This window comes from Phaseolus vulgaris, chromosome 9 (genome assembly GCF_000499845.2).
Source record: "Phaseolus vulgaris cultivar G19833 chromosome 9, P. vulgaris v2.0, whole genome shotgun sequence".
NCBI lineage: Eukaryota > Viridiplantae > Streptophyta > Magnoliopsida > Fabales > Fabaceae > Phaseolus > Phaseolus vulgaris.
The window spans coordinates 7,380,318-7,407,520 of record NC_023751.2 but is presented as its reverse complement, the minus strand read 5'-3'; the positions used below and the strand labels follow the sequence as shown (position 1 = coordinate 7,407,520).

Genomic DNA, 27,203 nt, shown 5'->3' with positions numbered 1-27,203 from the left:
AGTTTTAGATGTCAAATAAAATGGATTCGCAGACGTAAATTTTTTAATCTAGTTAACTTTTAATTGATTTAAATTGTTTTATTATATTTAAAAGTTCTCAATACATTATTGTTTTGTTGACAATGGGTTATCGATATGGTCCGTCAATTATCTTAGCTCATTTATATTCAATTATATAATTTTAACAACGGAAGATATTTGTATCTCCAAACTTACTCTCAATCCTCTTTTTTCTTTTACAAATTGAGTAGTGATTTTTTTTCTACTTTGGATTCTTTTGGCATGCCATCGCTGCGTTCTTTCTTTACCATGGCAACTCACTATTTTTAAGTGCAGGCCATAGCAAAATATCACCAAACAATAATGTCCCTCCCATTATCATTCTTACTAAAAATATTATAGATAGACGTTTGATTATCAAATTTGTATGGCTACATTCCAAAAGAAAAAGGGAAATAAGTACAAAATCTCTAGTTTGTAAGGATAAAAAATAGATCATTTGTAAAAATATCATCCTCGTGAAAATTGCTTCAACTCATCTACCACCATAGAATACTCTGCCGCAACAACATCCTCCAAATGGAAACAAATACTGTGATCAATTATAATGATTTTCTGGCGATGACACTAAGTCCACCCATGAAAGGCCTCAAGGGCTCAGGGATAAGGACAGATCCATCTTCTTGTTGGTAATTCTCAAGCAAACATATAATCATCCGTGGTACTGCACAAGCTGTTGCATTTAATGTGTGAACAAACTGTGGTGGAGCAAGATTGCCTTTAGATTTTTTGGCACTTGTCACCTGTGCTTCTGATACAGGACGATACCTTATTCCCAAACGACGACTCTGATAATCTGTGCAATTTGAGGCGCTTGAGATCTATCACAATAAGAAGGCTTAACAAGTTATATTGAAAACCACATGATTTTTGTATTAGGGAATATGATGAAGTCGCTAATCATTGCTAACAAATATGTAAGAAAACAAAATGCAGTATTCTCTTACTGCAAGCAACAATAACAGTATCTACAGGTGACAGAGATCATATCAACAGTTAAAACAAATTAAAAACTCCAGATATATATTATATTTATAATAAGGTCTGTGCTGAAATTATTTTAATATTTTCTTGAACTTTTTAATTTGATTAGCCATGCTTCCAGGCACTGCACTCAATTCAAGCAAGAATCTCAGCCCAAGGGCCATAAAAAGTGTAGAGATGTGTATTGCAAGATCGAAAAGGAAAGAGCTGTTACAGTACCTCACCAAATCGTTCTAAACCAGGCATCCATGCCTCCACATCAAATTTCCGATAAGCAGGTGCACCTAAATCTGCAGAGGCCATATCCAAAGTTCTGCATAGAAGCTTAGTTATTAGAATAAATACAATAATGGAATCATGTTAAACAATGAGAAAGAGTGTAATAATGAAAAGTGAAAAGTAGTTGCACTCACTTAAAGTGCAATCCTAGGGATGAGAAGAGGTCTTCTTCGATTTTAATCAGCTCTTGGTGGTAATGTTCACTCTCTTCGGGGCGGCAGAAAATAAACATCTCAACCTTGCTGAACTGGTGAACTCGATAAAGACCCCTGCTCAGTAGCAATTATGATCAGAAAAGGTAGAAAACCAAATATTTAAAGACATTGACATTAGTGTGCACTATAAGACATTCAGAATAGGAATTTCAACTGGTTAAATAAACTTAGTAAAGTTCAATCTAATACATGCAACAAAAGAAAGTATTCAATGGTTTATATTCCCTTATATTTTAAAAAATATTGATAATTATTAAGGGGGTTCAAATTCATGCTCAAATCAATAGCTAGGAAACGAAAATGTTCGAACCTTGTTGCAGTGCCAGCAGCACCAGCCTCGGTACGGAAGCAATGAGAAAATGCCACATATTTTAAAGGTAAGAATGAGTCAGAGAGTATAGAATCCATATGAAGGCCACCAACAGGAATCTCTGCAGTGCCGATGAGGCATTGGTCACTGTTATCGATGGAATAAATCTGTTCAATGATTGGCAAGAACGTCAACAGACGCTATGAACTTCAATCATCTAATTAAAAACAGGAAACAGAAGGAAATTTTAGGAAAAATTAAATGATTATGCCAATATCTTGCATCATGAGACTAGGTTGGAAGCCGTGTTGTGATTATCATTGTACGACCTTTGCAGTCCTTAACTCTAGTAAAATATAAAACAAGATGGAGACGGAAGGACTAAATGAACACATTCTTTTAACAGAGGTACAATAGTCTGTCAAGATGGTTGGAAAAAATGCTTGTCAGGAGCTGACTCTTATATCCATGATCATGAAGCTCAAGAACAGTTTAATAGCAGATGTTGAGAAAGAGAGCATTGCTAAGAGATACACACTCACAAACCTGGGTATTATTTGCACGCGGTTGGAATCCGCATTTTTCAACAACAGAGGATCGCACAATTTCAGGGGTTGTTAATGGAGTAAAGCCTCTCTTCATCACTTCAGAGAGTGTCCAATTTAGAAGAGCCATCTCTAACAAAACTGCTTCATTTTTCAGGTAGTAGAACTTTGACCCACTGACCTGTGAAGCATCATGTTAGATATACATCCAAGACAAACTGAAGTCAACTGCAACTTATATCCTAGTTCTTCTTCTGATGATCTAAACTTCATCAAGATTAAAATAAAAAGTAAGGAATAAATTACCATCAAAGTTAGAACTTAAAATGAGGTCTTAATATTGTATACAAGAACAGTGATAGAGATGAAGCATTTAACTTTAGAAAAGTTCAAGACCTCGTCAATTTCAGGTCATATACAAAACCATTCTTGGCTACATTCACATAAGAGAATCTGCTACCTCAACGCATGCATTCATTTCCTGGAAAATAATAAGAGGTGCTACTAATTTAATATATTCCAATACCATTTCATGTTCATAGTGCAGCATTTCACATATAACCATACAACTCAAAATGACACCGGACTTTGCCAAGCGCCAAATAAATGATGCTTTAATGCCTTAAATTAATCTAAGTATACCTCTGCAGCTGCATCAAAATCAAATAGATCAAGCTCCTTCCCCAGTTGGAGATGATCCTTGACCGGAAAGCTGAAATTTGGAGAACTGCCAACCTAAAATGTTACACATTCACAATAATTAATATTTTGAGGAAAATAAATTAATGCCTGAACATCATCAACAACCAACTTATTTCTTCCAGAAGAAAAAAGGAAGAAATTTGTAATAACTGAAATACCATTTTCCTTATGGTGGAACAATCCTCCCCTCCTATAGGAACATCAGGATGTGTCATGTTTGGTATACACTGTGCTTCCTGCTGAAGCTCATCATTAAGCTCCACTAGGTCGTCTTCCAAAGCAGCAAGTCCCTCCTTCAAATTCTTCCCTGCATACAAAAAGCGTCAGTTTTAAGAAGTTTACCCAAAATGCCAGTTGAGTGAAAAATAGCACCAAAAGTACCTTCCTCGATCAACCTTTGACGCTCAGAGGGATCTAATTTTCCTTTCATTCTGTTAGCAACTGCATTTCTTTCTCCACGAACCCTCTCAACTTCCTGCTATCTGTAAGAAACAAATTAGCCAAGCCATTGAGAACAAAGAGCTGAAGACATTACACCAATATCCATCTTTCAAGCATTTAATCTACGGTTGGTTGCTTATATTTAACATAATCTTAAATTTTTTTGTTTCAAATGAATAAACTTCTCTATAAACATTTGTAAGAGAAAAAAAACTCTGAAGGTGAAATGAGTTGAATTTCTCTCATGAGCTAAAACCATCTTATGTACCTCAATTTTTGGTGAAGTTGGACGAAAGAGCTATAAAAGTTAAGAGCATAAATTGATATTAGTTTATAAAAGAAACTCAATTTATTTTTCCTTCTTGTTTTTTTAAGAGTGAACCATCAATTTCACCCCTAGACTATTATTACTCTCGTCTATATAGTCTAAAGTAGAACAAACTATCTAACTTTGGGAAGTGTTTGAAATCGTATTAAGGGCCTTTATGGACAAACTTTTATATAAAACACTCATAGTAGATAGGAAAAAATGAGACAAACTTCTCCATAACCTAAATTTAGCTCATACATTAGTTTTTTCTCCTAAAAGTACTTATGGACAAACTTGTCCAAAGAGGCTTTATGTAACTAGTAAAAAATCCTTAAGTTAGTCCCTTAACGTACGACGAACTAAAGGAACAAATATTCAATATTTCAAGTGATTACTTAAACAAATTTATTCCTTTATGAACCACTCAATAAAGAGAGTAATAGTTGGAGGACAAAATTCATGGTTTATTCCTCGTGTAAGCATAATAAGAGAACTTTAAACAAATACAAGCCACGAAATAAGCTCAACAAATTCACCCGTTATCCTTGCTCTACGTGACTGAGAAACAGCAGGTATTCATCAATGAAGAACAAGACATTGTATGGACTGCATATTACTATATTTCAATCTATTCAGAATTGGTTGTTAAAAGAAGAGGAAAAAGATCGAAGAGAAACGTAACATGACATAACCTTCTGAAGAGTAAACATTTTGTCATAAAGGTGGAGAACAAGATCCAAATCAGCGTCAGAGTTACGGTTCCTTAAGTTGGCAGCAACAGCTTCCTTGTTGTCCTTTATCCACTTGAAGTCTATCGTGGCCTTCCATTGAGGCTTCACACCTGCAAGACCAAATTGGATTTTATTATTCAGTTCCACTGGTAAAGTGAAAGAGAAGAAACTCTGACACTGACCCTGGTCTTGAGGGGCCTTAGTGGTAGTTGTTTGAACGATGGCAGAAGAGAGAGCGTTGATGGGGCGTGGCAATGGAGATTTGTGGAAAGAAAAGGTTGGATTTTTAAAAGGGAAAAGTGGGGAAGAGAAAGTGGGAATTGAAGCGAGTTTCAGAGTTGTATGGTTCGAACAAGAACAACCGTGTAAACCCGTCATCATCTTCTTCTCTGCTTTCCAGAGTCTGTGGCAGAGCCTAACTTTCCATTTATCCTCAATTCATCTATTCATCTAAACAAAACAAACCAAAATCTAAATTTGTATTTGAGTTCAAATTAAATTCCCACTCCTTAATGTAATTTCTCATCACAACAGTTACTGAAATAAATGTTTAATTGCAAAAAAAAATTACCATAGAAAAATGTTATATTTAAGTTTTTCCTGAAAAAACATGAAAATGAAAAATCATATGTAAATTGTAAGGTTTTTAGGTGAAAAGAAAAATAAATGATTTTGCCATTTGAGTATAAAAAAATATCATTACTATTATTATGTTGGATACGAATATCTTTATTTATTTTTTAATTATACATACATGTATCTGAAAAATGTCTTTTTAAACTAAGAATTAAGAAGCATCTATTTGTTTAGGACGAGGATTATTCAAACCAACTATTTATTAATAGTAAAAATCACTGAATTGGGAATGTTTTTGAACATATTAAATTGTCACATAATAAATATTTCATCTAAGTACTTAGGAATGAGTGTGGGGTGAAATTCAAAGAAATAAAGCTTTTGGGGGTGGGAAAAGGAAGAGGATGAATCATACACACCAAAGTCAGGTTGCAGATCAATCAACAATATAAATATAATATGTAATTTTTCCTTCAACATTTACCATAAATATTATTTACCTATTTTAAAATAAATTGCTTTGTAGAATTTCAGTTTTTTCATACTTTTTAAAAAAATAACTTAGTATAATTGGGGCAATGTTATTATAAGGGCACCATTATATTTATTGTTCTGTTATGCCGTCACCCTTGTCAATAAATTAACTTTAATTAATGGATATGTCATTTGTTTATATGGGATTATAATAAGGTTGTTACCATCAATTTGATAAAAAAAAAGTATATTAACTAATTCTTTAAGAGAATAGACCAAATTGAAAACATTATAAACAATTCAATGGAATTAAAATAATCATCATAATTATAAGAAGAAAAATTATTAAACCAAACATTTACAGGCAAATTAAATTTGAATTTGTTCATAAGAATTAAAAAGTATTTTTATTTAAAATTAAAACAAAAACTTATAAAACCAAAATCAGAACACAACCATTCTACATTATTTAAATCATATTTAAGCCGAAATTTGCATAAACAAATTACAGTATATATAATAAATATTGTTGAATTTATTGGGGTTAATGAGATGTCTAACGGGATTATAAAATTTTAATGATCTTAAAAGAAAAACTTAAAGCCCAAACTGTGTTGAAGTGGGCAGATATGATAAGTCCAAAAAACACTCTCTGCATCTCAAAAGTGTTGTTGTGAGATTGGCTAAGCAGCATTCTCTTTTGGGGAGGGATTATGAAGTAACCAAAAAAAAACATAAAATGAAGTAAAACGAAAAAAAAAAAAGATTTTATCACAAAACCTTTCTGGATTTAATTTTATTATAAAGAAAATTGTTTACTTCAGTGAAAATAAACACATCTCTCAACCAACATTTCTAAAATGTCCCATTTTTGCTACTGCTAATATGGGCTAACATATTTTTGCATTAATAGGTTGTAGTTGGTCTCATTTTGGACTGCACCCAATATACATAAAGAAAAAGACCAAAATATCTTTAATGAAATGAAAATTAGAGTTTTCTAAAATGTGCATCCAACCCACATCCAACTCATCCAATCCAGTATTGCACCCTTTTTTCTGTGATCACTTTGCTGGATTTTAGTCTCCAAGTTTTGTTTCCACCCAGTTACTAAGGATACGGAAATGGTGGAAAAAATGTTTTCATGCATTAATCAAACATTTTGTTGTGGCATGAATACAAGGAGTCTGTCAAAGAACTTCTATTCCTATCCTTTTTCACATACTATTCGTGTCAAGTATCTGCACTCACTTTCTGCGATTTGTCTCTTTCTCCGGTAGCTTCAATCCTTCCCCCATGACTAAATCCTTCTCCGTCGGCTTCAATCCTTCTCCGCGTGCTGTCTCACAGTCTTCTCCGCGCGCTGCCTCCTCGCAGTAATCACAAAAAAAATGGTGCAATGCTACTGGGTTGGGTGTGGGTTGGGTGTGGGTTGGGTGTGGGTTGGGTGCACATTTTAAAAAATCATAATTTTCATTTCATTAGGGGTATTTTGATATTTTTCTTTATTCAAGCAAAAAAAATTATATTTTTTAATAGTTTTTTAATGTTGAGGGTTTTGTTTTGCTTTCTGCATCCCATACTAATATAAAAGGACTCTGAAAAACTTGTTTTAGAAACCATCTCATATATTTTAAAAAACTTATCATGGAAAGAATTTCATATGTTCTAAAAATCTTATTCGAGAACTCTTGTTTTGAAAATTTTGTTCTATAAAATTTTCTGGAAATTCTAAAAAACTTGTTTCTAGAGATTTTCAGAACAGATAATGTAAAAGTCACTATTACGAAAGGTACAATGGTCATTTTAGAAGTGTAGTTAGTAATTATAGAGGTACGGGACGTAAAAGGTTGACCTTGAGTTAGGTACGATTGGATTGTTTAAAATTATAACTTCTATTAGCCCAAAGACTGTTAGCAACCTATATTATTATCTTCTACTGCAATTTAAATATATTATTTGGACGTAGTTGACTTGTTTATTTTTATCTGTATTTAACTGTTAAATTTGGATCTGATTTTATAATTTTTAATTGGGCAATTTAAAATTAAAATTGTAAAAAAACAAATATATTAAAAAATGAAAAAATAGAAGTGATAAAAAAAGTACATTAAATACTAAATAATATCAAATGAATAAAAAAATGTATAAATGCAACATACAACAAACACAATTTATCATTATTCATTATCATTTCTCACCCTCATTACTCCACGACATAAACTTTTATAGGCATACAAAATGTTGGATTTTGCCTCCTATATCTCCATACTTTTTAAAAGAATCATATATATATAATAGTGACTTCTGAATTATTTATTTCATACAAAAATTGGAACAAACTTTCCATTCCAAAAAGTATGACATACTTTTCAATTTCTGAAGTATATGAAGTGATTTCCGGAAAGAACTTAAATAGAATACTTCTTTTGGAACGAGCTTCCAAAATAAGTTTTTATAACAAATATTTTAAAATATATAAGATGATTTTTAGAATATGAATTTTGAAATAAACTTTCTAAAATATATATGAAATATTGTTTGAAATGAGTTTTCTGGAACAAATTTTTCATTAGATCCAACATTTTATTCTCTCTCTTTTTTTCTGTCAAATAGAACACTAGAAAATGGAGGTATAGTAATCATGGAGGTGCAGGGAAGAAGAAGACACAAAGGAGATAATCGCTATAGTGGTGGGAGCGAAGTGTGCAGGGTGCGAGAGTGTTTTGTCTTTTTGCTATTAATGTAGGAGTGGATAGTAATCATGGAGGTGCAGGAAGCAAAAAATCCGAAATGTTAATCCATGAATCGTCAACAAATAGATGGAGAAGCCCACTACAAGGTATTTCTTACTGCACTCCAAAACTTTTCTCTTACACCCCATCATTTCCAGAAAATACTATTTTACCTCTTTTAAAAATGATTTCCAGATTAATTTTTTCAGAATGTTTCAAGAACATACTTTCCGAATAACATTTTATAAATTTCATATTTATCATTATGAAAGTCAAACAAATGTATTCCAAAAAATATATTTCAGAATGATTTTTTTGTCTTTGAAGATTTCCTATTTTGGAAATATCTTTTGCTTACACAACATCCTTATTTTGGAATTATCAAAAACTATTAAAGGTAATATGGATATTTAGTAGAATGTTGGTGTGCAAGAACAAACACCCCAACTACAGGATAGTGTGTTTGGGTTGGTTCCTATAATTGTTGGCAGTTTCTTCCTGCACCCCTACATTATTCTTCCTGCACTCCTACAATGTTATGCAAAGACCAAAATTTCTCTATTATTTTATAAAAACCCTAAAATGCACTTAAACTGTATTTATTTTTTTGCATTATGGATTATGAAATCCAAAAAAATTTTGGATTAACACTTCTGTTAAAATTTCGGATCCACCAATCCGTAATTCAAAATGTGCATTTCACATTCAAAAATCCATCACTCAAAAAATGCATTCTGGATCTACCAATCCGTAACAGAAATATGCATTCCGGATTCAGAAATCCGTAATTCAAAAAAAATATTCTGGATCCATGAATCCGTAACAGAATTAGGCTTCCAGATTCAGCAATCTGAAAATCAATAATTTATGCAAAAATTGCTTCTGGAACACCCCTCATCGGAAAAAAAAAATACTCATTCTGGATTGATGAATCCGTAACACATTCCCAAATCCCTATTTCCAGTAATCACGGTGTCCTTTTTCAAATTAAAGATTAAGGCTAGTTTCGGGATTTAGAAAATTGTGGGGTGCAAGAAGAAAATTGTAGTGGTGCAGGAAGAAGAAGCCATAATTGTTTGCTATCATTACTCCCATGGTCAAAGCTTATCTTTGACTTTAATTTTTTCTGCCAAATAAATGTAAAATAGACTCCTTTATTTATTTATTTATTTATTTATTTACTGGGTCATTTTTTTTTTCCATTGGAATTGGCCCACCATGATGAATTTAGTTTATGATAGGATAATGGTAGGTTTTGGATAGGATAGGATGGATGGTGATATCACAACTTGAATAAGTTGGCAAAACCTGAAATCGGATCATCCATCGTCTTCATTTCATACCTCAATTCTAAAACGTAACACGCAATACAAACTCACCTATTTGGATAATCAAGTTTATAAATGAAAGCTAAGTTTATAAATTCATTTTTTAATTAAGTTCAATCCAAATTGATTTTTTAACTAAAATTTGACTACACACTAAAACTCTGTTTGATTCAGAAGTTTCACTAGTACTAGTGCACTCAAACGAAAAGATATATGTCTATTGATAAATTAGTGTCAACTAAAGTTCTGAAAACAACCATGCACTACGTTGCATTCTTCTTGTTTTCTGCTATGAGTTTTGCAATACTAATGTTGGTGGGAAAAAAATAACCTTGTGAAACCCATTAAATAGACTTTTGAATGTTTTTAATTTGATTTTTTTAAATAACTCTTTGCAGTTAAATCAATGATGAAGACGATGTTGTACTGCACTTCATATCTGTTGTTCATAATAAGTATTACTCTTATCAATAATTAAACTTAAAATGTTAACATGTAATTGGTTATTCATATTATGTGTAACTGTTGTAAGGTCTATTGTATTTTATTAATTTGAAGATAAAATTAAAAACTTTAACTTCTGCATTTTTTTTTAAGAATATAGTTTTAATTGAATAATTTTATTTTTTTACTGGCATATAGAAGAAAAAAAAGTCATTTTTAATATAATAGTAGATTTATTTCGATTTAAAGTTATCAATAGTTTCTATAATATGTGGTTTTTTTCTCAAATACATTAAATAACTAAGAAAGTACATTTTATAGAATACTCGAATTGTCGGTATTGATACTGCATAGGCTTCATATTTTTTAATACATTTTCTTTATATTGTCAGAATATTATATTATTATTTTTAATAATTCAACTAATTGAATGTTTGATTCAGTATTTTCTTTTTCTGAAAAATTCACGTCAAATCAAAATTGAGAAATATAACTTCTACGTCTTATCAATTTTTTTACTTTAAAATTTTAACGTATACGTGATGGACGTTTAAACAAATGTGCCATAAAAGTATTTATTAATAACGCGAAAATTCTATCAGACTAAGCATAAAAAAATAACTTTATATTCCTATAAACTTAACTAACAATTTCCTTTTAAAATAATTATTGATCTTGAAAACTTAATATAGGATTACTTTGAGATAACATATATTATTGGGTGTTAACGATTTTATCACGGGTGTTTATGAATCATGTCCACAGTTTAAGTATTTCTAGTTACTCTACCATGACTAACTTATTAATATTTTGTTTCAAAAATTTTAAATATATTTTGAAAAATAGTTTAAAACTGAATAAGACTATATTAATTACTTTTTAAGATGCTCAACTTTAAGAATTGGCATAACTTTAGAGATAATTAGTTATATTTTTTTATAATTGACTTTCAGTTATATAATAAGATATAAATGGTTGTTTGAGGATTGTTTAGTATTTAACTTGCAAAGATAATTTATTATTATTTGAAACTATCAATTAAGTGGTTTATGATAGATTTTCATATTTACTTGAGAATAATATAATTTGTTATTACTTAAAAAGTTTATTAACTTTATTTGTGGAAGTACATAAGCAAAGTTTTTTTCAATCAAATACATTAATAATAAATTTTAAAATAATTAATTACATTATTACTTTAAAGAAGAGTTTTAAGATTATTCCAAGATTTTGAAGAGAAATATTATTAAATAGCTTCAAGGTAATCTTAATATGTTTTATCTAAAAAAAAATCTTTGTACTTGATATTTTAGAATTTTTTCACATTAGAATTGATATCATTCCGATGTTTTTCTTTCATATTATCCTGTAATATGTAGGTTTCGTGTTAAAGTGTAATAGGTTTTTACATAATAACTTTTTTAAAGGTTTTCAAGAAAATGTATATGGTTTTTTGAAATGAGTATATAACTTTATTTTTCAAAGAATAGATGTAACGAGATTTCTAGATAATTATCATACACAAAAACAATGCAATTATTATCTTACACAATACAAAATTAATACAATTATTATCATACATAATAGTGTTGGGAATCCCTCGTTAATTTAATGAGTATCATGACTAATGAATCTTTCAATGATGATCATTCCAAAATCTTGAAATTACATCTCTCTTAGAAACTATGAAGTTCAACCTAGAAAGTTGTAGATGATATTGTCAAGGTATCTTGAAAATGTGATAAACATTAATTATCCATTATCTCTTTATGAAAAAGTCTTCATCTCCTTATCTATATAAAAGGGAACTTGTGAAGAGAAATGCAAGCAATTGAGAAGAGCAATATAGAAAGAAAAGGAGAGAATAAATATCCCCCATAGTGTGAGATTAAAAATGTTAGTGAGATGCTAGAGAGACTTTGTATTCCATAGAGTGAAATAAACAAATATTGTAATCTCACTTTCATAGTGGAGACTTTTTTTGGATTAAGTCCCATGAGTTTTACTTTCCAAGCTGAGGAGGTTTTTCTATGTTAAAAATTATCGGTGTTATTTTTATTTTGTTCTATTTTCTTTGGTTTGTTTATTGCTTCTGCAAGTGTCCATTTTATATCTACAACAAAGAGGGAGAATTAGTTCTGATTTTCCTAACAAATACACTATATATATTCATTGATAAGATAAGAGTATGCATAACATATAAAAAGTATATAAACTATAAAATAAATGTTTATTAATATGAGATTGTATTACAAGATACACTATTTATATTTATACGTACTATAAAACTATTTCCTTTACTAATTTATCCTTGGAATTATAAAGCATCCCTTTCAGTTGTCAAAACATTTGCTCATTGTAACATAACACAATCAGGCCAAACAATTGACAAACATAGAATAAACTAACAATTTAAAAATATAATGTACACATAATCACATCATTTTAATGCATATACATCACATCATATATAATAAATAACATGCAATAAAAACATCTTTTGAAAGACACAACTACTATGCTTGAACTCAGAGACTAGCACCCATGAGTCACATTGTAGTGAACCACTTTGTCAGTACCCCAACTATCCTACCATCCTACCCACACGGTAGGACTAGTGTTGAGCCTACCCTAGTCATTGTAGCCTCAGAGCATGCCTCCAGTATCCCTCCATTGACTCATTACCATCTAGTACCTTAGTCTACATGATCAGGACACTAGTGAAACTTGGAATCACCGCAAGATTATACCTCCTCGGATACCATACATCTCATTAACAAATTTTAATAGATTATGGACATCAATCCTTAGCTCTATTCGGTCTCTCACACACAAGCAATAACAAAGTGTATGGGCACCAAACTCTGTCTTTACTCGATCTTACATCACTTACCTCGAAGTACAAACACATAACTATCCAATAATATTTCAGTTTCACTTTGATAGAACAAAAAACGTGCAATAATTATGGTTGATTTTCACTTGAGCGAGAATTTGGTCGTTTGAGCAAAAATTTACCCGAATTGATTATCTTTCTATTGGATTATTTTTGTTTGAGCTATTTTTTCAAAACATTTTTCACTTGAGCAAAAATGATTCACTTGAGCAAAAATTGAATCATTTCGGGCATCTCAACATTACCATCTTTTTGCTTCAGCGAAAATAGGTCTGATGCCAAATGTTCCCAAAGAGGAAACTTGTATTTTCACTCCAACAAACAATTTTTTTCACTCTTAAGATCATCAATAAACAACGAGACAATGACTTAAACATTCAAAATAGTGTAGAAGCAAGGTTTCAAGCAAGCATAACACATTACAATCATCGTTGAGTATTATCAATCAAATAATATTTGCAAAAAAAGTTTTCTATATTTATTGTTTTCATAGTTTTCTATATTACGCAATTATTTAAAAATCGTTAAGTTTTTTTACATAATTTTTTACAATTCAATTATTATTTTAAATAATTGATTATTATTATGTTCAAGAAAAGAAAAAAATAGTGTTAAATGTAAATTTGTTCAAGATTATCTTAGAGATTGATTATAGTTTTACATTTAATCACTTTAAGACACTTGAATATGCAATATCATAAAAATGTAATCATAATAATTATGAGTAGTGACAACAATTCCCTTGTAGTTAATACATGTTTAGAAATATTCTAATACTTTCTTTGTGGCTAGATTTATATAAATGTATAGATAAAAAATATATTATGGTATTTAATTTATAATTGTGTGTTAGATTTTATTGAATATGATTGGCTAGGTGGTGATTGACCTAAATTGTGAGTCTAAGTTTTACATTTGATATAAATGACGAAATCGAGTAATATATAAGAAAAATAAAATTCACAAACTTATTGTCTTAAGGTTTTGAGTTGGAGATAATGTCAATTATTATGTGACTTTGACTTGTGTCTCATTGTTATTGAATTTCCTAACAAATTCTCTTTTGAAACACCTATTATTTGTAAATTATTTTGTAAATTTAATATGAATGATAGACAAAATTGTGGTTGTATAAAAGATATATAATAAATATGAATTTGAAACATGAATAATTTTTTTAATTAGATTATATTAACTTACCGTGCTTGTGATTTATTATGAATGCGATAATTGTAGTTAGTGGGATAACCTACAATATTAGATATTAGGTGATTATTTCAAATTAAGATATTATGAAATTTTTAAATATTTATGTACATATATATAGTTTGTAAAAAAAATTGTTTCAATATTTTGTAATTAACTATATTTTTAATTTATTAAGAATGTATATGTTAATTATATTTATAATATTATGCATGCTTATGTTGATTATATTTATAATATATACTAGGTATATTAGATTTATTAGGATGGAAAGAAAGAATTTGCATTTAGTATCTAAGATCGTTGTCAATACATAATTATTGCATTATGAAGACTAATTAACCTCTAACACGTGCCATGTTGGCAAATAGAAAACCTCTAAGACTAATTATCCTTGGATTTTACTTTTAGGTTTCTTTCCGTCTTAGAAGTGTGCTATCAGCAGTACTCTCCTAACTTTATTTTCCACTTATCTCCCTAGTTTTCTTCTTTTTAGATTGTGGTTTATGTCCTCATCCTAAATTATATATTATAATTGCTAACCCTTTAACTAAACTCAATTAAACTCAATGTATCATTTAATTCAAAAAAATAAAAAACATATCATTTTTTTTATGGAAGTAACCCAATCATTACCAGAACTAAATGGCAGAAATAAAGAATACCTGCAATATATAACTGCTGCAAATAAGGTAAAATTTTGTGCATATTAATATTCCAAGTTTAAACAACCACAACTATTTATTCTTAGATCGTAGTTTAGTTATATGTCATGAATCCTCTTGAATTTTAAGCGGAATTTAGACTTGAATCTATAAATATTTTATGTTTCTAAGACATTTCAGTCAGTTTTTTTATTAATTAGAATTTTTACCACACACACACATATATATTGAAATTTCTTTTTATACGATGTTTAGTTAAGTGTATTATTTTGGACTGGTTTGTTTTTTAATTAAGTAATTTTTAAAATAATCACTTATTTTTAAAAATAAATAGAATTGTCTTATTAAAATAAGTAGAAGATATCTATTTTAAAATGATCAAATTATCAGAAACATTAAAAAATAAATTTGCTTATTTTATTAAATTAGAACTTTTATAAGAAAAAACTAAGCACAAACAAAGACACCCTTTATCTTAAACCTAATTAAAAAGATTTTAATATTTCATAGTAAAATATATAATATAAAAAATATAATAATTGAAACTAGATAATATGATTAAAATAATAGAAATGAAGTATTATAAAAGTTCAAAATTAATTAAAAAACTAATTTATAAATATCTTAATCATATTTTTATTAATAAAAATAAATTAATTTTAATTATGAAAACCATTTAAAGAGGTTGATTTCCATTCTTTTATATTTATTAATGATTTTAACAAATAATTTTATAAAACACTTTTAATTCAAGATGACACTATTAAGGGTGACAAACAAACTAATTTGGTTTCTTTTGAACTAATTTCTCATTATATATTAAGGTTTTAGCTACTAATATTTTAGATTATAGATTAGTCTTTAAAAGACTAATAGAGATTAATTTAGATTATAAAGTAGTAAGTAGCTAAAACATTGATATCTAATGATAAAATATCAATTTAAAAAGTATTTTATAAATTTTTCTTAATAATATAAACAACTTTAGATACCAATAAATTTTTTAGTTTATAAAATAGTTTCTAATTTAGTTAAATAGTAACTAACTATTTTAGTCTCTAAAATTAGTTTCTATTTAGTGATTTTCTTGTAGTGATTGAACTTACTTTATACTACAAGAAAATCATGAAATATAAACTAATTTTAGAAACAAAAAATAATTAGTTGCTATAGTGACTAAATTAGAGATCATTTTAGAAACTAAAAAAAAATTGGTTTATAAATTAGTTTCTATTATTTTTAAATAGTTTCTAAATTGGTATATAATTAGCTACCAAGGTTTTAACTACCAATTATTTAGATTTTAAATTTGGTAGCAAAAACCTGGTTGCTAATTAGATATCAATTTAAAAACCATTTAACAATAATACAAACTAATTTAGAAACCAAAATTTTTTTAGTCTCTAAAATGGTCTCTAATTTAGTCACTATAACAACTAATTATTTTTAATCTCTAAAATTGGTTTCTATTTCATAATTTTCTTGTAGTGTTAATAGAGAATTTGATCGAATTATTTTGCTCTATTCACTCTCAAGCAAAATTATTTTCTCTAAAACTAAAAAAATTGTTTTTAAGAGGTTGTTTGATGGTTGCTTATCGTTTTAATTAAATTATATGTAAATTTTAATTATATGTATTCGAAACATTAATTTTATGTGTTTGTTTGATTTTTTTTATATTTTTGAATTGTTTTTTATATTTTTGAATTGTTTTAAAAATATCTAAAAAATTTGCGCGATTGAATGATATATTGATGGGTAATATGAACCATGTAGAAATATAATCGAAACATAATATTTTAAGAAAATAAAATATCGTCTTGAGATTGTTAGGATGTGTGTGAATTATGGATTTGTCTAGAATGAGGTATTGTACACCCTACTGGGATATTGAAATTATATAAAAGTATATTATAATGTTGTGCCAAGGAAGTTCACATGGGGTGACTTAATTCATCATGTTTATACATAGATGTCACAATGAGGATAATATGATACACATGCATATCTTTGAATCTAAAATAATACACGAATATTTCAAAAATAGAGTCAAATGTCTATGTATGTATGTATGTGAGTGAATTTCTGACACGAGTAACACAAAATACGGGTTATTTGTAGATACTTGATTATTTAGTACATTGTAATTAATGAAGTGTGATGATTCATATGTTTGTGATTGTAATTTTAAAAATCTAAAAATCTCTAACTTACCCTATTTTTTTGTTTTTGTTTTAAAATTTGTGGTGATCATCTGTTACACGAGAGCATATGATGTTGCGGATCGAAGAACTCCATAATGGAGTAGATGGAAATTTACCTTTTTCTTTTAATATTTTATTTTAATATAAATATATATAATTATCTTTTTTGAAATTGGTTTTTAGTAAACATAAGAAGTTTTGCATAGTAAGTATCTAATAATTATGTATTTTTTTAATAGGTTTTCATAAAATTTGTCTATCTTGAATGATTACATCATTCTGCATATAAAGTATAAAGTAAAGTGTGAATCAATTTTTAACACATTCAAACTCTAATAAAATTATGATAATTGAAACTATTGTAAATTTCGATAGAACAGTAATAACGTCTTTCTTTTTTTAATTTCTTTATTTTCACTTCTTCATATATTTTTTACTATATGTAGTACTATTTTTTTATGTTATTAACTCTTTAATAGAGTGAAAAATAAAACTTCCAGAAATTTTATTACTCAATAAAAAAGACAATTTACTCTAACGTACAACTTTTCTTACAAATTGGTGGTTAGATTTTGTTAATCAATGTCCCAATATGATTATGAGCTAATCTCTAATATTTATGAATTCAATACATGGAATTATCTCTGAATATTTGTGAATTAACTAGTAATGTCTTTTTAAATCTAAACCCATTCACATGATAATAAAAGACTAAACAATAGAAACGGAATAACAAATGAAGTTTTTGAACAAACATTTATTTGAAAGCGACGAGCAAACCCAACGTCATTGTCAAAACATTCAAAAGAAATAGTGACATATAAGAATGAATATAAAAAGGAAGAGAGAGGAGAAGCTAATTAATCAGTGACATGTTTGAGATTCCAATGCTCCACCCCTCTAACAAGCAAGCAGAAACAAACAAGAAATATATACAAAAGTTTTGCTTTTTTGTTCTCAGTCAAAAGTCTCCAGAAGCCAAGTTCATAAAAGATGAAAAAACACTACCATGACATAAGGCTGGAAAAAGTTACCCACTGATATTTTCCCAACCTAAGTTTATTAATCATTTGCCTACTCAAATGAAATCAATCCATGATGTGGGTCACATACCATAAAGATTAAACACTACACTCCTGTCTGTTCTGTCTCTGCCAACCAAAGATTATTCAGACAAAAAACTTTATAAAAACATTTTTATCTCAAAATAAACAACTATGAACAGGATATTCTTTTTAGTTTTAATTCATAAGACTGATATATACTTCACATCAAATAAAATACAACTTTATGCAATTACTAGCAAGATGATTCACAATAATATTATTCAAAAGTTTATTTTTCATATACATCCATATAAACATTTGTAGATTATCTAATTAGAATTTGTTTGAATTAAGTTTTTTTAATTTAATGTGTATATTCCAACTTTAAATAATTTGGTATTTTCTTCGTAAAAATTTAGATATTAAATGATACGGATACCAGAGTTATAGAAGGATCTTAATATTAAGGGTGTCTTTTCTAATTATCCGTTGTTTTTCTTTATAAAGAAGAATAATTGGATGTCTTTTCTAATTATGAGTAGGTGAATAACATTTATTTTGTCTTGTGTGTTATGTGTTATGATTCTAGTATTTAATTATTGATTCGTTTCCTCTTTAGTTAAACCTAGGATGAATGTATTACTTGTATATATTCATAACATTTGTTTTGATTGGAATAACAGGAAAGAAGATATATTCATTCTCATATACTTTGTCTTCAGTTTACTATTTTGTTCATATCTATTCTATTTTGTAATATTAGATATAAGATAATAAAAGTATGTAATAATAAATATTGTTTAAAATAAAAGTTTATCTTTGCATAAGTTACTCACTTTCATCATTATTAGTGTAATTATCATAAAAAATAGTTAATAACTTTCAAGTTAAAAAATAATAACAAGTTATATTATTCTATTCACATTTCATATTCTTAATATTAACATCAATTACTTTTTAATCAATATATAATCAACTTAAATATTTATTTATTTTATGTAAAAGTTCATTAGTATCACTTGTTACGTCCCACAAGATCTCTCGACACCTATCATACTAGCTACTTTGTGAATTGAATTTAGAATGAGTCTCTCGTCCTACTATTTTTCTTTTCGACACTAAATCAAAGTTAAGGAATACTATTTACTCATGTGATAGAGTAAATTTCTATGACTTACTAGATAAAGTTATTGTTCACATCACATGTATATGAACCTCTTTCAACTCTTATTTTGTACTACGTGAACCTGATAAACAGTAGAGTCATGATCATTCCTTTATTGACATATTCAAATTCAATACATTCACTACATAACGTATAATGCTACTTTATTGAAAAACACCATCATCAACCTTAAATTATATTAATTAATGTTTTACAACTACATTTTCTACACATCATTCATCTAATAAAATCCAACAAATCAATTAATCATATCATTCAATATTTTCTATACAAATATATATAATAATCATACTTATTTAATTACAACATCACATTCTTTTAAAGTTGTTTATTTTGTTAGGATTTTTGTTTGAGTATAATTTTCTTCGCTATAGCGAGAATTACCCTTGAACAAAGTAAACCTAAAACCTCGCTTAAGTAAAAATGAATTGTTCCAAACATCTTTCATTTAGGATATTTTTGTTTGAGTGAAAATCACCTCAAATTGAATCCCCTTCATTGATACATTTTTGCTTAAGCGATCAAAATATTACTTAAGTGACAAATGCATTGAGACCTAATAGTTTTTTTTGAACTTAATAAAGATCAAATTGATTTAAACTTACTACATTTTACATCCTATTCAAAATATACATAACATATAACAAAATTAAATTCAAACATTGGTAAGGTTTTTCATTTTTAAGTTTTATATTTATTTTAAAACTGCTAATTGTTTCCACCAAACCAATGCATATCTTCACTCCACTTCAACAATCTAACACATTAACATTATTACATTATTCTCCCACAAAAATTCATTATATTTATCATGAAGTTTAGATCCAACAAGTCTTTATTTAATATAAGAAACTTAAACATATTAACTCTTCAAATTAAAAGTACAATCCTATGTTAACTTAAATTAACCTTTACTCATCAAATTACATATGGTAGCACGTATCTTTATACAATGTAACATATGAGTGACCAAAAAAAAATGAGTAAAAAAATTATTTTAAATACAAATTTAATTGATATGTTATGTTCTCCTTTTGACCAATGTCACTAGAAAGAGTTTAAATAGTAAAAGAGATAAAAAAAACCATTTAAAAAATAAATTTGAATAATTATTTTATTTTTTATTTTCTTAACTTATCTGATAAAATATTTAAACTTTGTCTCATTAAATCACTTTTATTTCATAGACAATTTTAATTTCAGTACTTACAATTTCAATGAAATTATTTTAAAAATATTTTATATTTACCTATACTGTAGTCATTTATGTAAATTCTTATAATATTTCTAATATTTCTAACAGAAATATACCAATTTATTTTTATAATTCATCCCATAATAATAGTATTTTTTTAAAATAAAAATAAACTGATATTTTAAATGAAACAATTTTTTTAAACTTTTTCAAAATTAATTATTCGTCTTATTGATATAAATTAATATATTTTTCTATATAGTTTGACTATTTCAATAAAACTGTTTCCAAAAAGTGATTTATATTTATTCTTCTTCTTAGAATATGTAAAAGTACTTTAAATTTTAATTATTATTAACTATAAAATTAAGTATATAGGACATAATATTGAATATTATAAAATATTTTAATAAAAATACAAAATTGAGTAATTTGTTGATTCTTTATTTTAAATATGAGTTTGTTAATTTTTTTAATTAATTAATTTTCTCTCTTATTTTCATTACATAAATTTGGTCTTCATTCCACTTATTTCACTGTAACTTTTTAAATTGTCATTTTCTATTAAAATATTTTATGAATTTAAGATATAAAATACTTAAGTTTAGAAGTAAGAAATTTATATTTTGTTTGGATTAAAATAAAAGTAAAAAAATAAAGGAAAGGAAAAGAATGGAAATGCATAGTAATACTTAAGATGAAAACTTTTTATAAAAAAAAGAAAAGAATGAAAAGATAATAATAAAAATTTGATTAAATTTCATGAATTTTATAAGATATGACATTTATATTTGAAAAAAAAAGAATTTGATTTAATTTTATTGAATTGACTATTCTTTTAATTATATATACTTGATTAAAAGGACAAAATGTAATCAATTATTTAAATTTAAACTATTTATAAGATTATATACTTTTATAACTTGTAATTTTTTTAATTAAATTATTTTATTTTTCACAAAACAAATAATTTTATTGATAAAAATAAAAAAGAGTAGTGGCACAATTTTTTTACTAAAATTATGCATAATATTTTTTACTAAAAATGACCATTACATTTCTTATTTTTCTGCATAATTCTTTCAAACATTTTTATAAAATAATTATTTTTTATTTTTTGAAAAACAATGTTATTAAAGTGTCATATTTCCACAGCATCGGTAACTTGCGTTAACAAATGAAATGTCATGCTACAAATAGACTCCTATGTAACTTTTGTTGACTAAAAATGGTATATATATTTTTTTTATATTTTCGTTTATTTCAGAATATCGTATATTTTGTAATTTTATAATATGTTGGTTTAGGGTTTTATTATTATTTTTCATTTATTTAATATGTATGCTAAGTTTATAAAACATCTAAAATAGTATGATTAAAATGATGAAAAATTCAAATTAAAAAAATAAATTAGTTCAATATTTTATATTAAACAAAATGACAGTTAATAGCAAATAAACATATTTTAAAAATACACGAGGATAATATATATTTAGAAAACAAGATAATACTAAACTATTAAATTTAGAAATTTATACAAAGAGATTCAATTTTAAAATTTTATTTTAAAAACTAATTTTGATGGACTAATAATATAGTTCTCTTGTACACTTTGTAGGCATTCTTTGATGACATACAATTGAAGAAAAAAATGGAAAGAAAGACCAAAAATATGAGAAACACAAATATTGTTTTGTTTAGTTAAATATATATTTTTTTATTTTTGTAATTTGTGTACAAACCAATAGAAGAACACTATAGTTAATAATAATCAATTATATTTGCAGTAGTGCATTATATTTCTATAACCTACAATATAATTTTTTTTTATATATAATTACTCTATGACATTAGAACATGGTCTTTATGTTTTTTCATTATTAACTATGTTGTTCATAACATATTATTATATTTTTATTCTTGTGTATATATAATTGATCTCTCAAATATGGGCATGCACATTATTTGAACATAAAGATTATAGATATAACTATTATTGATTATTTTGTTACACTGTTCTCTTTTTTTTAATTTACTTTAATTTCATCAATTTTGTACACTATCAAGCATATCCTCAGTTATAAAAGAAAATAGTTTACTATTTTATTTTTTTAACTCTTTTTTTACCAAAATATAAAATAAAAGTGATACAACTATAACAATAAACATGTGTTTCTTTTTATTAATAAATGTAAAAAATGATACATATAAATATTAAAATGAATAATTTAATATACATAAATTAAATATTGAAGTCTATAGAACTGTAAAATTTAAGAATTTGATGAAGTTAAAAAATTAGGCTGATGATAAACACATCGATTCCCCCTAAAAGTTGTATTGAACGAATGATAGCATGTTACAGATAATATCAGCTTTTTGCAGCTTTATTTATATTATTATTTTTAAAAATAAAGAAAAAACTATTGAGTTCTCTTCTAAGTGGTGGTGAGAAAAGAGAATTAGGGGTAATTATGATGGGATATGGTCAAAAGAGCTTTGGAAGTTCGGAAAATGGTTCCGTAGAATCACTGACTAGCACAGTACACAGTAACGGACTTTTGACCAGAATAGGAAGTTTTGAAGAAGCTTTTGGAAATAGTAAACCCATTAATTACATGCTTCAAATGCTTCAAATGCTAATGCTCACAACCACCACATCAAAAATAACCAATCCTACGGTCCATATGCACTTCTACTACATATTACTTCAAATCAACTATTCTTTATCCCCTTTTATTTTTTATTATTATTCTTCATATAATATGTAACACTTATATATGCCCCTTGGTTACTATTTTGAACCATAATGGTGTTACTTTTTTTACATTGTATTAAGACAATAATACTCATGCATCTAAAGTAGTCTAATCAAAATATTAATTATTTTCAAAAACTAATAATTTTATGACTATTAAATAAAATAATATTTATAAAATATCATAAAAAAATAAAATTAATGTATAAAATAATTAACATTTTAACTATTTATTTATTTCTATTTGTAAATTAATGTCATGTTTTCAAATGAGAATATTCAACAAATTCTTTCCATTTTATTTCAAATTATGTCTTAATCTTATTAAACAAAGTTTTTACTATTTTTTTTATTAGTATGTAACATGTCTCTATCACATTCATGAGTAAGATCTCTTAAGCTATTACCTAACCGAACATTTTATAAAGAGATGATTTTTACTTCTTATATATTTAGATTTATTTACTTTTAAAATGTTTATTATATTTTTCTTGTAATAATTTTTATTTATAATATTTTTTTACTATATATATTATTTCACTTGTAGAATTTTATTAGTTTAAATATAATTTGAATATTTTTTTTATTACATACACGTTGATATTAATAAAGAATAATTAATTATTTTACATTTAATAAAAATTTAAACTATTATGTTCATTATAATATTTGTTTTATTTTTTTAAGATTAAACTTTAAAATATCAATATTAATAGATAATGATTTTCTATATTACCCTATCTTTTAATCATTGCATAAATTAATATAATGAAAGTATGATAATTAATTAAAATATAATTAAATTATAACAAAAATTAACAATAATTTATTAGGAAACAAAAAAGTTATCTTCTAAATAAGTAAAGAATAAATTTGGCATTAAATTCAATATTATTTGATGTAAAAGTAAAATAATGATACTTATTCATTTAATTCTTGGCTATATTAAAAATTAAATATATTCTTTGAAATTAATATTATTGACTAACTTAGTTACAATATTACCAAATAAGAAAATTCAAATTTAATCATAAATATTTTTTATCAACCAGATTAATTGATTAATAACTTTTTTATAATTTGAAATGATAAATGAATTAATATTATTAATTTTATACAATAATTTAATGTTTTTATAATGGTGATAATAATATTTATTATCTTTCATAATAATAATAATAATGTTAAAATTCTTTCATAATAATAATGATAAAATTAATTTTTTTCAAAATAATAATTTTATTATTAATTTTCTTCCAAAATAATAACAATAATACTAAATTGAGACAGTAAATTAATTTTGTATAAATGGAAGCTAATTAATGTTTTGATAATTTTAATTTTATAAGTTTTTATTGATTATATTACATGCAAAGTATTTGAAGGTAAAGATTGAGCACACAATTGGCTGTACAGTACCTTGGTGACTGAAATACTTGTCTTGAAAGAGAACATTTCAAATTCATCTACTCTTGTTTTGTTCTGTGTACCACTTTTTTTGTGGTTTTTCTATTTATGGCTTCATCATCATTCACCTTGGACATACATGACTTAAGATTCTGTGTCATGGCCAATTTGGTAACAACAGGTTTGACCACCCTAAGTGAGATGACTCATTTCAAACTTATCACGTGAATGCCCCTCTATTTTTTAATTTAAACTTAGAATAATTAAATTCAGATAGTTAAAAACAATTATAAAAGTAATTCTAATTATATTTTTTATGATGAATCATGTGCCATAATGAAACAGATTATTTTAAATATTTTCTTAAATTTCATTTACGGGTTTGAATTAATGAACCATTTTGAATAAATATCCAGTTAGATTCTCCAAAAAAAATAGTCCCACCCAAATCATATGCCATTAAAATTCATTAACTAACCATTATTTTAGCCGTTACCAGCACAAAATTTAGTTTTTAAAAACACGTGAGTCCAAAAACATGAGTTTCAATTTTATTTTTAATTTGTTGTAAGAGGTTTCCAGTATCTCCCTTACATCTTGCGTGAGCATTAGGACCTGACCTGACGGATTAAAAGATTAAAATATAAAATCATATTTATTCAGTTAATATAATATAATTAGTAAAGAAGAGAAGAAAAAACAAAACACATTTGCTAATAAAATGACTTCCCTTCTTTTGCTACTGTTGTCTGTTCTCTTCTTTTAAGCCCTATAAAACATATAAAAAGCAGCGAAAGGGGAAAGAGGGCACAAAAGAACCTACACACAAAAAAGAGACAGTTTTTTATTTTCTTAAAATTTGTCTGAATATTTATTTTTTTGTTTGTGAGGCTTGAAAGTGTCTTGGTCATTGGTTAGTGATTGGAAGTGAAAAAAATAGATAGAGACTATTTATTTTGGCGGAGGTTGGGAGAATTGTGAGCAGTGAGTGAGCACATGTTTGAAGCCCTAGAAAAAAAAAAGTTGTGTGTTGTGTGTAGTGGTGTATAGTATATAGTCTCCTCTGTCCCTACTCGGCTTCTGCGATAAGAGGAAGTCTACCACCACACAAATAAACTCACCAACACAGCTCTGCTCAAAACACAAAAACAAAGTGAGAGTGAGTGAGAGAGTGTGTGTGTGAGAGAGAGAGAGAGAGTTCTGTAATGGATAAAAGCTGTCATCCTTCTGCAGACTCTACTAATACTAGTATAAACACAACTTCTGGTAGCAACAGCAACAGCAACAGCAGGGATCAATACCTGAGGCACCTCAACAAGCTTTCCCAAAAGATCTCCAAACCCATCATTAAAAAACCCACCTTTGATCATCCCCAGCCTCAGCCTCAGTCTCAGGCCCAACCTCAAAACCCAAACCAAAACCAAAACCAAAACCCGCAGGCGCAACCCCAGCAGAACTTGCAGCATCAGCCACCGGTATACAACATCAACAAGAACGAATTCAGGGATGTGGTTCAGAGACTGACGGGCTCACCTGCGCACGACCGCATCTCAACACCCCCTCCAATTCAACAGCCCAAGCCTCCAAGCTCGCGCCTCCAGCGGATTCGCCCTCCTCCCTTGCCGCAAATTACCAACCGCCCACCCCCGCTCCTCAATCCCACCACCCTCCCCCGCCCTCAACTCCCCAACGTTAGCTCTAACGCCGTCTCCTTCAACAACTTTCCCGTCTTCGCTAGACACCCCGCACCGTTATCCCCTCTCCCACCGTTCCCCACCGTCCACGCTGCCGCCGAGTCCCCCATCTCCGCCTACATGCGCGATCTGCAGAATCTTGTCGGTTCAAACCCCAAACACTTCTCTGGCTTCTCCCCCTTGCCGCCCCAGTTTCACCCTCAGCAAGAGCAGCAACAGCAACAACAGCAACAATCGCAGCACCAAGCAATGGTTCCTTTGCAAGCTTCCTTTCAGATGCCGTCTTCTCCCGTGCCGTTTGGGTGCTTGAATTCGCAGCTGGCGTCATACCCTCTGCTCTCGCCGGGGCTACTGTTTTCCCCAACTTCGGGACAGTTAGCGTTTCCGCCGCTTCCTCTTTCACCCACTGTGCCTGTTCCGAGCCCTCGATGGAAAGGGACTTGAGAGGGTGAGGTATGATTGATCACAGCCATGTTGAGTTAGCTCAGCTTTTAGGATTTTTTTTGTGGGTGGTTGTTGTGTTAGCTGTACATGGTGCTGGTGCTAGATGGTGGGAATGGGGATTTATTCAATTTGTGGTTGTTGGACTTTAACTGGTCCGCTGCTGCATAGTTTATTCTGTAAATGGGATATCAAAGACATCAAAAAGGGACAATTTTGCATTGGTGTTTTGGGGGATGCAAAAGCAAATTAGATGTTATACAATTATAGTTGGATTATTAGGATTATTATCATGCTGTTTTTTTAATATAATTAAAATCTTTATTGCTTTCACTATTGTTTTTATCTTTGGTTAATTATTGTATATGTCC

At 27.8% G+C, this 27,203-nt stretch overlaps 2 protein-coding genes across 3 annotated transcripts; one reads left to right on the top strand and one right to left on the bottom strand.

Annotated features, from left to right (window-relative positions):
• Positions 1–348: 348 nt before the first annotated feature.
• On the bottom strand, positions 349–5,062 carry LOC137820473 (serine--tRNA ligase, chloroplastic/mitochondrial). Of its 2 annotated transcripts, none has more exons than XM_068624584.1 (10): positions 4,760–5,062; positions 4,539–4,687; positions 3,477–3,570; positions 3,254–3,402; positions 3,036–3,128; positions 2,395–2,574; positions 1,849–2,015; positions 1,458–1,592; positions 1,264–1,357; positions 349–881 (listed from the first exon to the last, which is right to left on the bottom strand). In XM_068624584.1, the coding sequence occupies exons 1-10, from the start codon at positions 4,956–4,958 to the stop codon at positions 603–605; spliced, it is 1,539 nt and encodes a 512-aa protein (XP_068480685.1). In that variant the 5' UTR covers positions 4,959–5,062; the 3' UTR covers positions 349–602. The 2 variants fall into 2 exon arrangements, with proteins under 2 accessions (XP_068480685.1, XP_068480686.1); XM_068624585.1 differs by having other exon boundaries at positions 3,477–3,577; positions 4,760–5,033.
• Positions 5,063–25,492: 20,430 nt separating this feature from the next.
• LOC137820471 (VQ motif-containing protein 9) lies at positions 25,493–27,165 on the top strand. Its single transcript, XM_068624583.1, has one exon. The coding sequence runs from the start codon at positions 25,903–25,905 to the stop codon at positions 26,833–26,835; it is 933 nt and encodes a 310-aa protein (XP_068480684.1). The 5' UTR covers positions 25,493–25,902; the 3' UTR covers positions 26,836–27,165.
• The last annotated feature ends 38 nt before the right edge of the window (positions 27,166–27,203 follow it).